Source organism: Lepus europaeus, chromosome 2 (assembly GCF_033115175.1).
Source record: "Lepus europaeus isolate LE1 chromosome 2, mLepTim1.pri, whole genome shotgun sequence".
NCBI classification, from domain to species: Eukaryota; Metazoa; Chordata; class Mammalia; order Lagomorpha; family Leporidae; genus Lepus; species Lepus europaeus.
Window position 1 is genome coordinate 20,126,361 of NC_084828.1, and position 11,330 is coordinate 20,137,690.

An 11,330-nucleotide genomic window follows, 5' to 3' on the forward strand; every position below is an offset into this window, starting at 1 on the left:
GTATTTAGATTTGCATTTTAACTCCTATAATCTTTTTTACAGATACACAGTTAGCCTTTTCACTGGCAAACTAATCGGGTCTCAATTATTGTAAAATCAGGGGTGCTCTTGATCTGACTGCTGGAGGGGTTTAAAACAGAAATGGAATTGCTGAAGAGTTGGGAGCTGGTGAAGCAGAAATCTGAAGATTAATAAGCAGATCTACGTTTCCTGGATCCTATATCATGGAAGCCCCTCTCCATAATTACACTAACTCTTATAATGCGACAGTGATTAATGGTGGCAGCAGCAATTAGAATCAGCTCCCTTTACTGAAATAGTTGATAAGATAATGTACTATAATTAGTGCAATGAATATTACAAAATTACAGTATTTTCTTAAAGACATAGGAATATGTCCAGACATATACCCCTTCCTGATAATCTCATAGTGATCATTAGCTAATTAATGATTTGCTCATTATAAATATGTTGAGATCAAAATTGGTCATTTTGCAATCTTCTTTAAAATTTTATCATTCATTTTATTTGAAAGGCAGAAAGGCAATGAGATCTCTTATCTGCTGGTTCAGTGCTCGAATGCCTGCAACAGCCCAGGAGGGGACAGGCCAAGGCCAGGAGCCTAGAACTCAATCTGGGTCTCCCACATGGGTGGTAGAAATCCAAGTACTTGAGCCATCATCTACTGCCTCCCAGGGTATGCATTAGAGGAAGCTGATATCATAAGCCAAGCTAGAACTTGAACCCTGGCACCCAGAAAGGGGAGGTATGTGTCCCAGAGTCTTAACCACTATGTCAAAAAAAAATGCCCATATTTCATTTTGCTATATTGAAGCTATATTGAAGGCATTATTTAAGGAACTGTTTTCATAATGGTATATTAAAAAAACAGTAAATATTTCATGATAGTTTGTCTTCTGTTTGATCTGGAATAAGATTATGTTCTTTGAATATCCAGATAATGGGAGTTAAAGTGTGTTCATATAATTCTGCTTAAATAAATGAAGTTGAGAAAGAATGGCTTGCTTTCCAAAGAGCATGAAGAAAGATAGTGCAGTAAATTTGCCATACAGAATAAATTTCTTCTTTGCCATGTTCTCCAAATTTAACGTCCAATGCAACTGAACAGCAAGAAAATAGTAACACTTTAAGTTTTGGTTTCTGGAGACAATGTAGTCAGACAATGGGAATTAAGTGTGACCGTTAAAATTCTTGCTGCCTACTGCTTCTTCCTATGGAAATAAAAGCATTGTGCTTCTCAAGGTTAATTATAATCCTGCTGAATTAATGTGGCTAACAGTGGATTCTGTTTAACTCTTTTTGAATGTTTATTTCTGTGCATTAAAAATGCCCCTCCAGCCGGCGCCGTGGCTCAACAGGCTAATCCTCCGCCTTGCGGCGCCGGCACACCGGGTTCTAGTCCCGGTCAGGGCACCGATCCTGTCCCGGTTGCCCCTCTTCCAGGCCAGCTCTCTGCTGTGGCCAGGGAGTGCAGTGGAGGATGGCCCAAGTGTTTGGGCTCTGCACCCCATGGGAGACCAGGAGAAGCACCTGGCTCCTGCCATCGGAACAGCGCGGTGCGCCGGCCGCAGCACGCTACCGCGGCGGCCATTGGAGGGTGAACCAACGGCAAAGGAAGACCTTTCTCTCTGTCTCTCTCTCTCTCTCTCACTGTCCACTCTGCCTGTCAAAAATAAAAAAAATAAAAAAAATAAAAAAATGCCCCTCCAAGGAAGTGAGGGCATCTGCGTGTCTGAGAAACACCTAGGGCACGGTCATGTGTGGTCAGACACCAGGTCTCCCGGTTTCACACTGCCATGCCTGGGAGAATGCTGGCCCCCTAAGATAGTCATGGTCCATGCCTTTCTAGCTTTTGATAGGTCCAAGAGCTACATCCCACCCTTCTTCAGATGTTCCTCCTGTCAACAGGTTACAGTCCCTGCAGACTTCTGTTTTGACAGATGAAGGGAAGGTAGAAGTTCCTAGGAAGTGGAGAAGCCACCTGTTGTACATCATTAAGCAAGCACCATATATTTGACCAGCCAAAGAATGTACGATTGTGGGGCAGGCATTTGGTCTGTCAGTTAAGGTACCTGTTAAGATGTCTGCATCCCATCTTGGAGGGCTGGGGTACAGTTCCTGGCTGTTGCTCCTGACTCCCGCTTCCCGCCAGTGCAGATCCTAGGAGGCAGCAGTGGTGATTCATGGAATTGGGTTCCTGCCATTCACAGAGGAGACCTGGATTGCATTCCTGGCTCCTCGCACCAGCCCTGGGCATTTCAGGCATTTGGGGAATAAATTAGCAGATGGGAGCACTTTATCCATTTCTCTGCCTCTCAGATAAAATGTTTTTAATTAACAAAAATATAAAGGGTTAACAGTGAGTTAGGATAGAATCTGTACTAAAGCTTTTCATCCAAATGTGTCCTGCAATTACAGTCCTTTTTCTTGACTTGTTTTCAAGGTGTTCTTTGCTGAAGATGTGGGTTCAAACAAAGGTGCGATCATTGGACTCATGGTGGGCGGTGTTGTCATAGCGACAGTGATTGTCATCACCTTGGTGATGCTGAAGAAGAAGCAGTACACATCCATCCATCATGGTGTGGTGGAGGTAGGTAAACACGGCTACACAGTTGCAAGTGGGAATTAAGACTAAGAGAGCAACTGTGTTTACCTTTAGGCTAAGATGGCCCAAGGATCTCTTTAGGGAAAAAGAAAATCAATATTCTTCCATGGTGCTCAGGTTACAGCTGTTCTTGTTTTGATTTTCATTCATTCCAACTTACTGTGCATACTATGATCAAACACTGAGCTTGCACATCTTCTCCTCTTACCATGTATATTGAAATTATCAATATAATAATGTTAACAAGGTCTTGCTTTAAAAAACTTGTAATTAACCTGGGACATTTAAAACAAAAGCAACAGCAACATAAAAAATGTCATATATGAAAGATGAGATGGGAGGTTGCTTTTTCCAAGAATAATCTAAATACATTTATTCCTAGATTTTCTGTGTGTGTCTCAAATAGACTTCTAAGTAAATAAGATAATAGTAAATAATACCCTCAGAAAAGGCTGTACTCTTTAAACTTTTGCAGGAAATCACATTGTACCAAAGTGCCCAGAAAAACATGCAGGACTCAAGATATGCTTCAACCTGCTAACCTGCACTTCTACCCTAAATATCTTAGTCTCAGGGTGCTACTGCACTGGAGCTGGAGAGGAGAGACACAAGGGACAGTCACAATTACTGTCCTTTGTTATTTCCTTTATAATCTCTATCCCCACATGCCAAGCTAATGGGTGCCTAGCACAGAAGTGGTGGGTTACAGCAACACAACACGAGACAGTAGCCACAAGATTGTTCAAATATAATTTCTTAAACTCATGATTCAGAGAGGGCAGAGTGGGAATTACAAGTTCTTTTGTAGAACTTTTAAAATGTACTTTCGTTGGGGAAAAAATAAATCTCAGGATGTGCAATATTTTAGTAAATTATATTTAGAAAGAGGAAGTCATTACGTCTTAAGAGTCATACGATCTTTTCAGCTGGAAGAGATATCAGTGATCAATCAAACTGATTTCATTTTGTTGATGAGAAAACTCATGCGAGACACAAGTCCCACCCCATATCAAATCAAGCAGGGTTCAAGGTCAGAGTCTAGATTTCCCTACATGCTAATCATTACTTTTCCCATCCAAGAGAAGGCCAGATGTTTCCAATGAGTTAAACATCTCACTCCAAGGAAATGTGCTCCAAACATACAATTCTTCATTGTAGGGAGGCAGAAGCAGTTTAAATAAAGTTTGTGGTGAAACCAGAAACCACATCCTGTTCAGTACTTCAAATCTCCGCAGACCACCTGTTTGCAGGAGCTGCTGTTGGAAATGGGTTGAGACTGATTTTCCTGGCCCAGACTGGAGGGGAAGTGGTAAAAAGCAGTGCAGTGGACAAAACTAGTTCACAGGATGAAAAGGAGCTGAATGGGTCACAAACTGCAGTACAAAAAACATTTAAAAAGCAACAATGACATCTAGTTTGAAATACTGCTTGTTTTATAATAATAGAACTCAGCTTGTGTCCCTTGAAACAGTGTAAAATATATTACCATAATGGATTACCATAGCATCCCTTTGTCTTGCATCTACTCAAATCCATTTTTTATTTCACTTCAATACCATGTTTGGGCAAACAAAAATATTTCCACATATGAGGATTTCAAACTTTTTGTGGAAAATGAGTATTATGAAAAAGACTATCTATATGTGGATTTCAAATTTTTCTCTGTGCAAAAATAAGCTCATCTTGGCCAGTGCCACGGCTCAATAGGCTAATCCTCCGCCTAGCAGCGCCGGCACACCGGGTTCTAGTCCCAGTCAGGGCACCAGATTCTGTCCCGGATGCCCCTCTTCCAGGCCAGCTCTCCGCTGTGGCCAGGGAGTGCAGTGGAGGATGGCCCAAGTCTTTGGGCCCTGCACCCCATGAGAGACCAGGAGAAGAGCCTGGCTCCTGCCATCGGATCAGCGTGGTGCGGCGGCCATTGGAGGGTGAACCAACGGCAAAGGAAGACCTTTCTCTCTGTCTCTCTCTCTCTCACTGTCCACTCTGCCTGTCAAAAATTAAAAAAAAAAAAAGCTCATCTTTTGTTTGTCCATAAGTATAAGAATATTTCAAAAAGCTTAAGTTTCTCCTATCCAGGAGAGCTGGATAGGAACTGGAGCAGCTGGGACTTGAACCGGCGCCCATACAGTATGCCGGCACTTCAGGCAGCTGCTTTACCCACTACACCAGCCCCGTTCCTCTTCTTTTAAGGACCCTCATCATACTGGATTAGGAGCCTCATAACCTCTTTAAATGCCCCCATCTCTAAATACAGTCACATGGAATAGAGGAATACAAAGGGGCACAGCTCAGCCGACGCCGAGCCCGGTGATGCCAAGCAGAAGGGGCTCTGTGCCTTGCTGTGCGTGAGACTTCCCATCCCAGACCTAGGAAAACAGAATTCCCAGACAGGAAGCAGGGAAGCAAAGTGTTAAAATTCTCCCAGCTGAACCAGACAACAGTTCGTCAGTTTTGAGACCCTCTCAGTATTTCACCTCCTTCCTTTTAGTTACTCCCTCAGCAAAGCTTGGCAGGAGAAAATGCTGTCTCTTATCTCAGAGGTAAGGAGGTGCCTTGTAATCAGCACTGCTCCAGACCTGCCTGGGTTAAACATTTCCTTTGGTCAGTTCCCAAGAACTGTCTCCTTGGACTTGAATGTCAGAGGAGAACTAGTCGCATTAACCCAGATTCTAGGGGGAAAAAGGAAACATTATTTTTTAAGCTAGGAGACTGGAAGGAGCAAAATGGAGGAGGACCCTTGTCCAGCTCTTCTGCATGACCCACTTTGCTGTCTAATTGACGGCAAGCTTGACACTGTTGTAGACTGAGTACCTCACCTTGTTTGTCGTGTTGTTTCCTCTCACCTCCTTCTTCCTTAAAGATGTTGTCCAGAGCCTGGACAGCATCCTATGTTCCCTCTTTCAAGACCTTCTGTCCATCAGTGTTGGCTGGAGCTTCACCTGCAGAACTGTCTGCTGCCCTTAGGAAGGTATAGTCTCTCTAGGGTGGTAGATCTTGGACAGTCAGAGTTCCCAGGGGGGACACAGTGCTGTGGGGTTTCCGATCACCCTTTCTCCCAGAGCACACCGGATTTGGCACTGGTTGGAAGTGCCCCACCTGCACACAGTTCACCCTACCCTACTTGCCTCTTCCACCCTCAGGCGCAGTCAACCCCCTGTGTCCTCAGGTTCCCTATCCACAGAAATCAGCCAACCAAGTATCAAAAGTATTTGGGGGAAAAAAAGTGTCTATAACCAAACTGCCCAGCTTTTTCTTGTCATTATTCCCAAAACAATGCTGTATAAGAGCTATTTATGTAGCTTTTCTATTGTATTAGGTATTATAAGTAACCTAAGGATCATTGAAAGCATACAGGAGGATGTGTGAGGGCTACATGCAAATACTACACCGCGTTATATAAGACACTTGAGTATCCATGAATTTTGATATCTGAAGGAGAAGCTGGGAGCAGCCCCCTGTGGATACCAGGGGATGACCATACATGGAATTACTTTTATGTCCAGCTGTGGTTAACCTGCTTCATTAATGAGCACTTCTGATTCACTAAGAATAAAATGAGTAATGTCCTCCCCTTCCCGGGAGAGAACACTGTTGCACTTGACACCACTGCTGGCTGAAGAAGATGCGATGGAAGCCCTGGTCTCCAGGAAACCTCTCGTTCTTAGAGAAGGTGGGGCACAGACTGTCTCACTGTAGCTGTGAAAACACTTTGACATTCAAGGAGCTGGTAACTGTAATACCACAAGGCTCCCCACACCCCATGTCATCTCATCAGTGACCTCAGGACAGTGTTGCTTGATTTAGCTTTCTGCGGAGTCATGGCATATGACTTTTCCTGACATATGGACACCATCAAAATAGGGCTTTAGAGGTTCTTTCTTCCTAGCGAGAACTTGACCCTCCAGGATCGAGGCACCTGGCAGGTACTAACGGGTTGAAGAGCAGCTGGAGAGGGTAGTCAGGGGTTAAATCTCAGGCTGCATCCTTGTTGTTCGGCCCAACTCGGTGCCATGTTTGCAGGGAACATCAGTGATACACATCTTGCTGCTTTTACTGCACGTAATAGGATTTAGTGTTCACTGCCCCTCCTGCAGGATTCCATCCCCAGGTAAATAGTCCTGACACCACAGTAATGCAGGACAACTAAATCTAGAGAGACTGTTGTATCTGGACGATCTGGTAGTTGAGCTGTAAATTCCTCCGGTTATGGTGAAGGCATCCCAAGAATCAAGTTTAGGGAGAAAGAGATGTGAAAGGGACATAAACCAAAGGGTATTCAGCAGTTCTAGTCGAAGCTGTTTTAGGACGAGGTCAGGCAGGCTGATTGAGCTCTGCTGTTTCCAATGTGTGCCACTTGCAGCAGCCACACTGCAGCACAGTACAGGGAGCCCCAGGTCTCTCTGGAAGATACAATGCGTGGCACCAAGAGCCAAATGAAGTCTTCAGGTCAGTTACCACTGCTGCCCAACCTAGGCAGTCCAGACTGAACATTCAGAGGTGGTATGCATGGATGTTTGCGTCTCAGCCACTGACAGGTGCTCCTCTCTGGGGGTAGGGTCCAGGATCTGTCCCTGACCTCATTGTCCCATCACTGCTTCCAGAACAGTCACAACTCAATCAAACCTCCCCCGACTCTGCCTTAAGGAAATGATTTTGCTCCGTTGGTGCAGAGACCTTGCTGCACAGGGTCACCACGTGGCTGGCCTTCGTATGGTGGCCCATGTCACTGCTGTGGCTTAGCCACCAAGAAGGGCTTGATGAGCCTTGATGCAGAGGAAGGTTCACCCTCGAGTGGTAGCTTTATCCATAGATGTGGATTCCTGGGTTTTTCTCTTCTTTCAGGAGATCAGGGATAAAAAGACATAGCGCAGCCTTCTTGGGTGCCATCCTGTGCAGATAATCCCCTTCTGTAGCTCATGAGCCCCTTGAAGTCTGAGGGCTAAGCCGCCCCACAGCAGGAATAGCAAGACTTTGCTGCCCTCCCAGTGGCAAAGGGTAACGAGGATTTGCTAGAAGAATCAAGGCCCCAAGAAGTCAGGTGCTTGATTGCACACCGACCTCTGAGCATTGAATTTCCAGCAGGGCTCTCCTGCGTGCTTGGCTTTGGAATTTGAAGAAGAAGTAAAGCTACTCAACTTCCAGGTGTTCCCTGCAAATAGTTATTGACAGCCAGTGTGAACGCTGATGTGCCTCTTGCAGGAGATAAAACTATGATATTCCAACAACCAACCGGCATTAGGGTTTTTCCTCCCTGCAAAACTACAGCCACTTTGAACTATACAAGTTAATTTTTTTTAACCCTGGCAATTCCCCAGAATCTCAGGAGGTGATGCAAACAGATACCCAACTGCAAGTTGCATACTGCTGTAGACAGGCCCTGCCAAGCAGGTCAGAGCTCGAATGGAATCTCTCATTCCTCCCGCTCATCTTTCACGGTGGTGGTTGAATTTAACAAGCCTGTGGCTAATGATGCAATGCCCAGTTGAGCCAGGTGAGCTCATTTGTTGACAACAAAGGTGTAGATGAAAGAAAGAGAAAGGGGTAGGGAATACACCTGCGAATGACTTCCCAAGGGTGTGATGCTGAACAGCTCCTTGAGAAAGGTCCCGAGTGTGGTTCTTGGGGAGCGATTGTTGGCAACATTGTTCTGAGGGAGAAACGCCCAGCCCTGTCCTTGAACTCACCAAGGATGTGGCTGCAGGTGACAGTTAATGGGGGGCATGCTGTCCTTCTGTGAAAGAACCTTTAAGAATCAGGACACCCCATGGAGGAAACACTGTGCAGAGGCACAAGGGAGCCGGATGTGTCTGTTCCAGCTGCCTGGAGCTTAGTCAAGGGGATTCCACTTCCTGCCCAGACTAAAGAGCCAATTGGTCCATGAAGTGGGGTCATGCAGAGGCCCACAGGGGAACCTGATTATTTACTTGCTAGCCTGTGGGGCGTAGTCATGGCATCCCCCGCTCCAGCCCTAGGCCTGAGTCCTGGCGCCCACACCATGTGCTCTCTGGCAGTTTTCCCAGGCTTGGTTCAGAGGCACCGCTGCAGTGGGGCAGCTGTGTGCTCTCAGAGCCAGGCCAGATGGGCTGTCAGGGAAAAAGGCTGCACAAGATGCCAAATGTCAGTTGACAACTCTAAGTGGTAGGGAAAGGGCCTGCAGCAGTCTAGAAGTGAGGTGGGAGGCCAGTTTCATCATGCACACACTAGAGAATATCCCTTGAAAGGAAAACCGTCTGCTTGGTGCATCGGCACGTTGCTATAGGAGACATGCTTGTTCCTCCTGATGACGTGTGTGTGTGTGTGTGTTCTCTTGGCCTACCAGTGGTTCCAGTAGAGAATTTTTTTTTTAAAATTGATTCATTCATAATTAAATACCTTCTCTCTTCTCTATACTGGGAGAAGTATAGTATGTGTCTACCTTTCAATTAAATTTTACAAATTCGAAGCGATGTGTGCATATCAAAGGGGCTCCTACTTGGCACAAAAAAAGAAGAATTTAGGGAAGACATGCTGGTTTTGATTATAGGAAGTATTTTTTTCTGAGCTAAGCACCAAGGGCTGTAGAGATACTAAGGGGCTACAGAGTATAAGACAAAGAGATCTTCCACTCGCTGGTTCACTCCCCAAATCCCACAACAGCAGGGCTGGCTGGGCCAGCCTGAAGCCCGAAGTCCAGAACTCCATCCAGGCCTCCCGCATGTTAGGTAGGGACCTGTGTACTTGAGCCATCACCTCTGCCTCCCGGGGTGCACATCAACAGGGGGCAGAAATCTGGAGTGGAGCTGGGACTCATTCACACATGGGATGGGGTCATCCCAAGTGGTGTCATAACCACTGCTCTAAACACCCACCCTACCATTGTTTTAGTTATTAAGACTGTCAGACCTAACATTTGTGACATTTGATGAAGATGGGTGAATAGCAGTTTAAGACACAATGGTTTTTTCTACGTGGCTCTGAGTGTCACCCAGTCTGAATCCCTTTCTGTGAGCCTCCTGCATTTCTCTCTAGGTAACTGCCATACTCTGAAGTAAAACAGCCTTCCATCATAGCTCTTCAACCTTTATTAAGCACCAGGGAGTTACCCAGTTAGTGTTGTGTTGAAACAACGGCAACCAATGAGCACTTTGCGCCACCTGGTGGCGAGAGGGAGCATGTACATAACTCGTGGCAAAGGCATTCTGCTCTCAGAAGTCAACGTTCAGGAGAAAGGAGAAAAATCCTCAGTGTTCTGCGATCTTTGCAAAAGAAAAGTAGCACGCTCTTTCCTTTTTAAGGCTCTGCCAGTACTGTGCACAGGTATTGCATTGTGCACTCTTAAAAGATTTTTTTTTAACTCAATGCTCATCCCTGCTTTTCAGGTTGATGCAGCTGTGACCCCTGAGGAGCGCCACCTCTCCAAGATGCAGCAGAATGGCTATGAGAACCCCACCTACAAGTTCTTCGAGCAGATGCAGAACTAGACAACCGCCACAGCAGCCTCTGACGTTGGACAGCAAACCATTGCTTCACTACCCATCGGTGTTCATTTATAATGTGGAAAGAAACAAGCCCTTCGGTTTTATTATTTACTTCATTATCGCCTTTTGACAGCTGTGCTGTAACACAAGTAGATGCCTGAACTTGAATTAATATACAGATCAGTAATGTATTTTCTCTCTTTACATTTTGGTCACCATACTACATTATTAATGGGTTTTGTGTACTGTAAAGAATTTAACTGTATCAAATTAGTGCATGAATAGATTCCTGATTATTTATCACATAGCCCCTTAGCCAGTTGTATATTATTCTTGTGGTTTGTGACCCAATTAAGCCCTACTTGAAATATGCTTTAAGAATCGATGGGGGGTGCTTCCTGTGAGCGTGGGAGTTTAGCTGCTTCTCTTGCCTAAGTATTCTTTTCCTGATCACTATGCATTTGAAACATTTTTAAGTATTCCAGATGACTTCAAGAATTTCTTTCCATGATTGCATTTTACTGTACAGATTGCTGCTTCTGCTATATTTGTGATATAGGAAATAAGAGGATACACGTTTATTTCTTTGTGCCTGTTTTATATGCACACATTAGGCATTGAGAATTTCAACTTTTTTTGTCCATGTATCTTTGGATCTTTGATTAAAAAAAGAAAAACAAGAAGAATCCCTGTTCATTGTAAGCACTTTTACAGGTGGGGGGGTGGGAGTGCTCTGCTGGTCTCAAATAAGCAAGAATCCTCCCCAAAACTTTTTCTGCAGGATGATTGTACAGAATCATTGCTTATGACATGATAGCTTTCTACACTGTATGACATAAATAAATTAAATAAAATAACCCTGGCAAGACTTTTCTTTGAGGGATGTCATCCTATGGACCTTAAACAGTCAAAATAATTTTGGGTGCAGAGAAAGGCAAATTCCATTACCTTTCATCACAAGAAAATGCAGACCGAAGAGGCGAAGGGCCTAGGGAAGGCATGCATAGACAGACCCTTGGGATTTGTCTTTAATTCGTACACAATGGTATTTTTTTCACGTAAATAAATACATTCTTAGAAGAGTGCCAGTGTGCAGTGTGGATGACTGAACTGATCATCTTGATTATTTAGTGAGCTGTAGACCAGTGAGAAGCCTTCCCATATTGGGCATTCATACTCAGTGACTTAGTTGAGTAGGAAACTGGGGCCAACATCTATCTCCCAGTGCTACTACAGTGTCTCATAGA

General features: G+C 44.7%; 1 protein-coding gene across 6 annotated transcripts in view; it reads left to right on the forward strand.

The window, feature by feature from the left end:
- APP (amyloid beta precursor protein) overlaps window positions 1–10,956 on the forward strand; it is a 274,727-nt gene extending 263,771 nt beyond the window's left edge. For all 6 annotated transcript variants that reach the window (XM_062206419.1, XM_062206429.1, XM_062206439.1 and 3 more), the window contains 2 exons: window positions 2,465–2,611; window positions 9,985–10,956. In XM_062206419.1, the coding sequence (XP_062062403.1) occupies window positions 2,465–2,611; window positions 9,985–10,086 (249 nt within the window). In that variant the 3' untranslated portion in view covers window positions 10,087–10,956. The remainder of the gene's footprint in view (window positions 1–2,464; window positions 2,612–9,984) is intronic.
- Window positions 10,957–11,330: the final 374 nt, after the last annotated feature.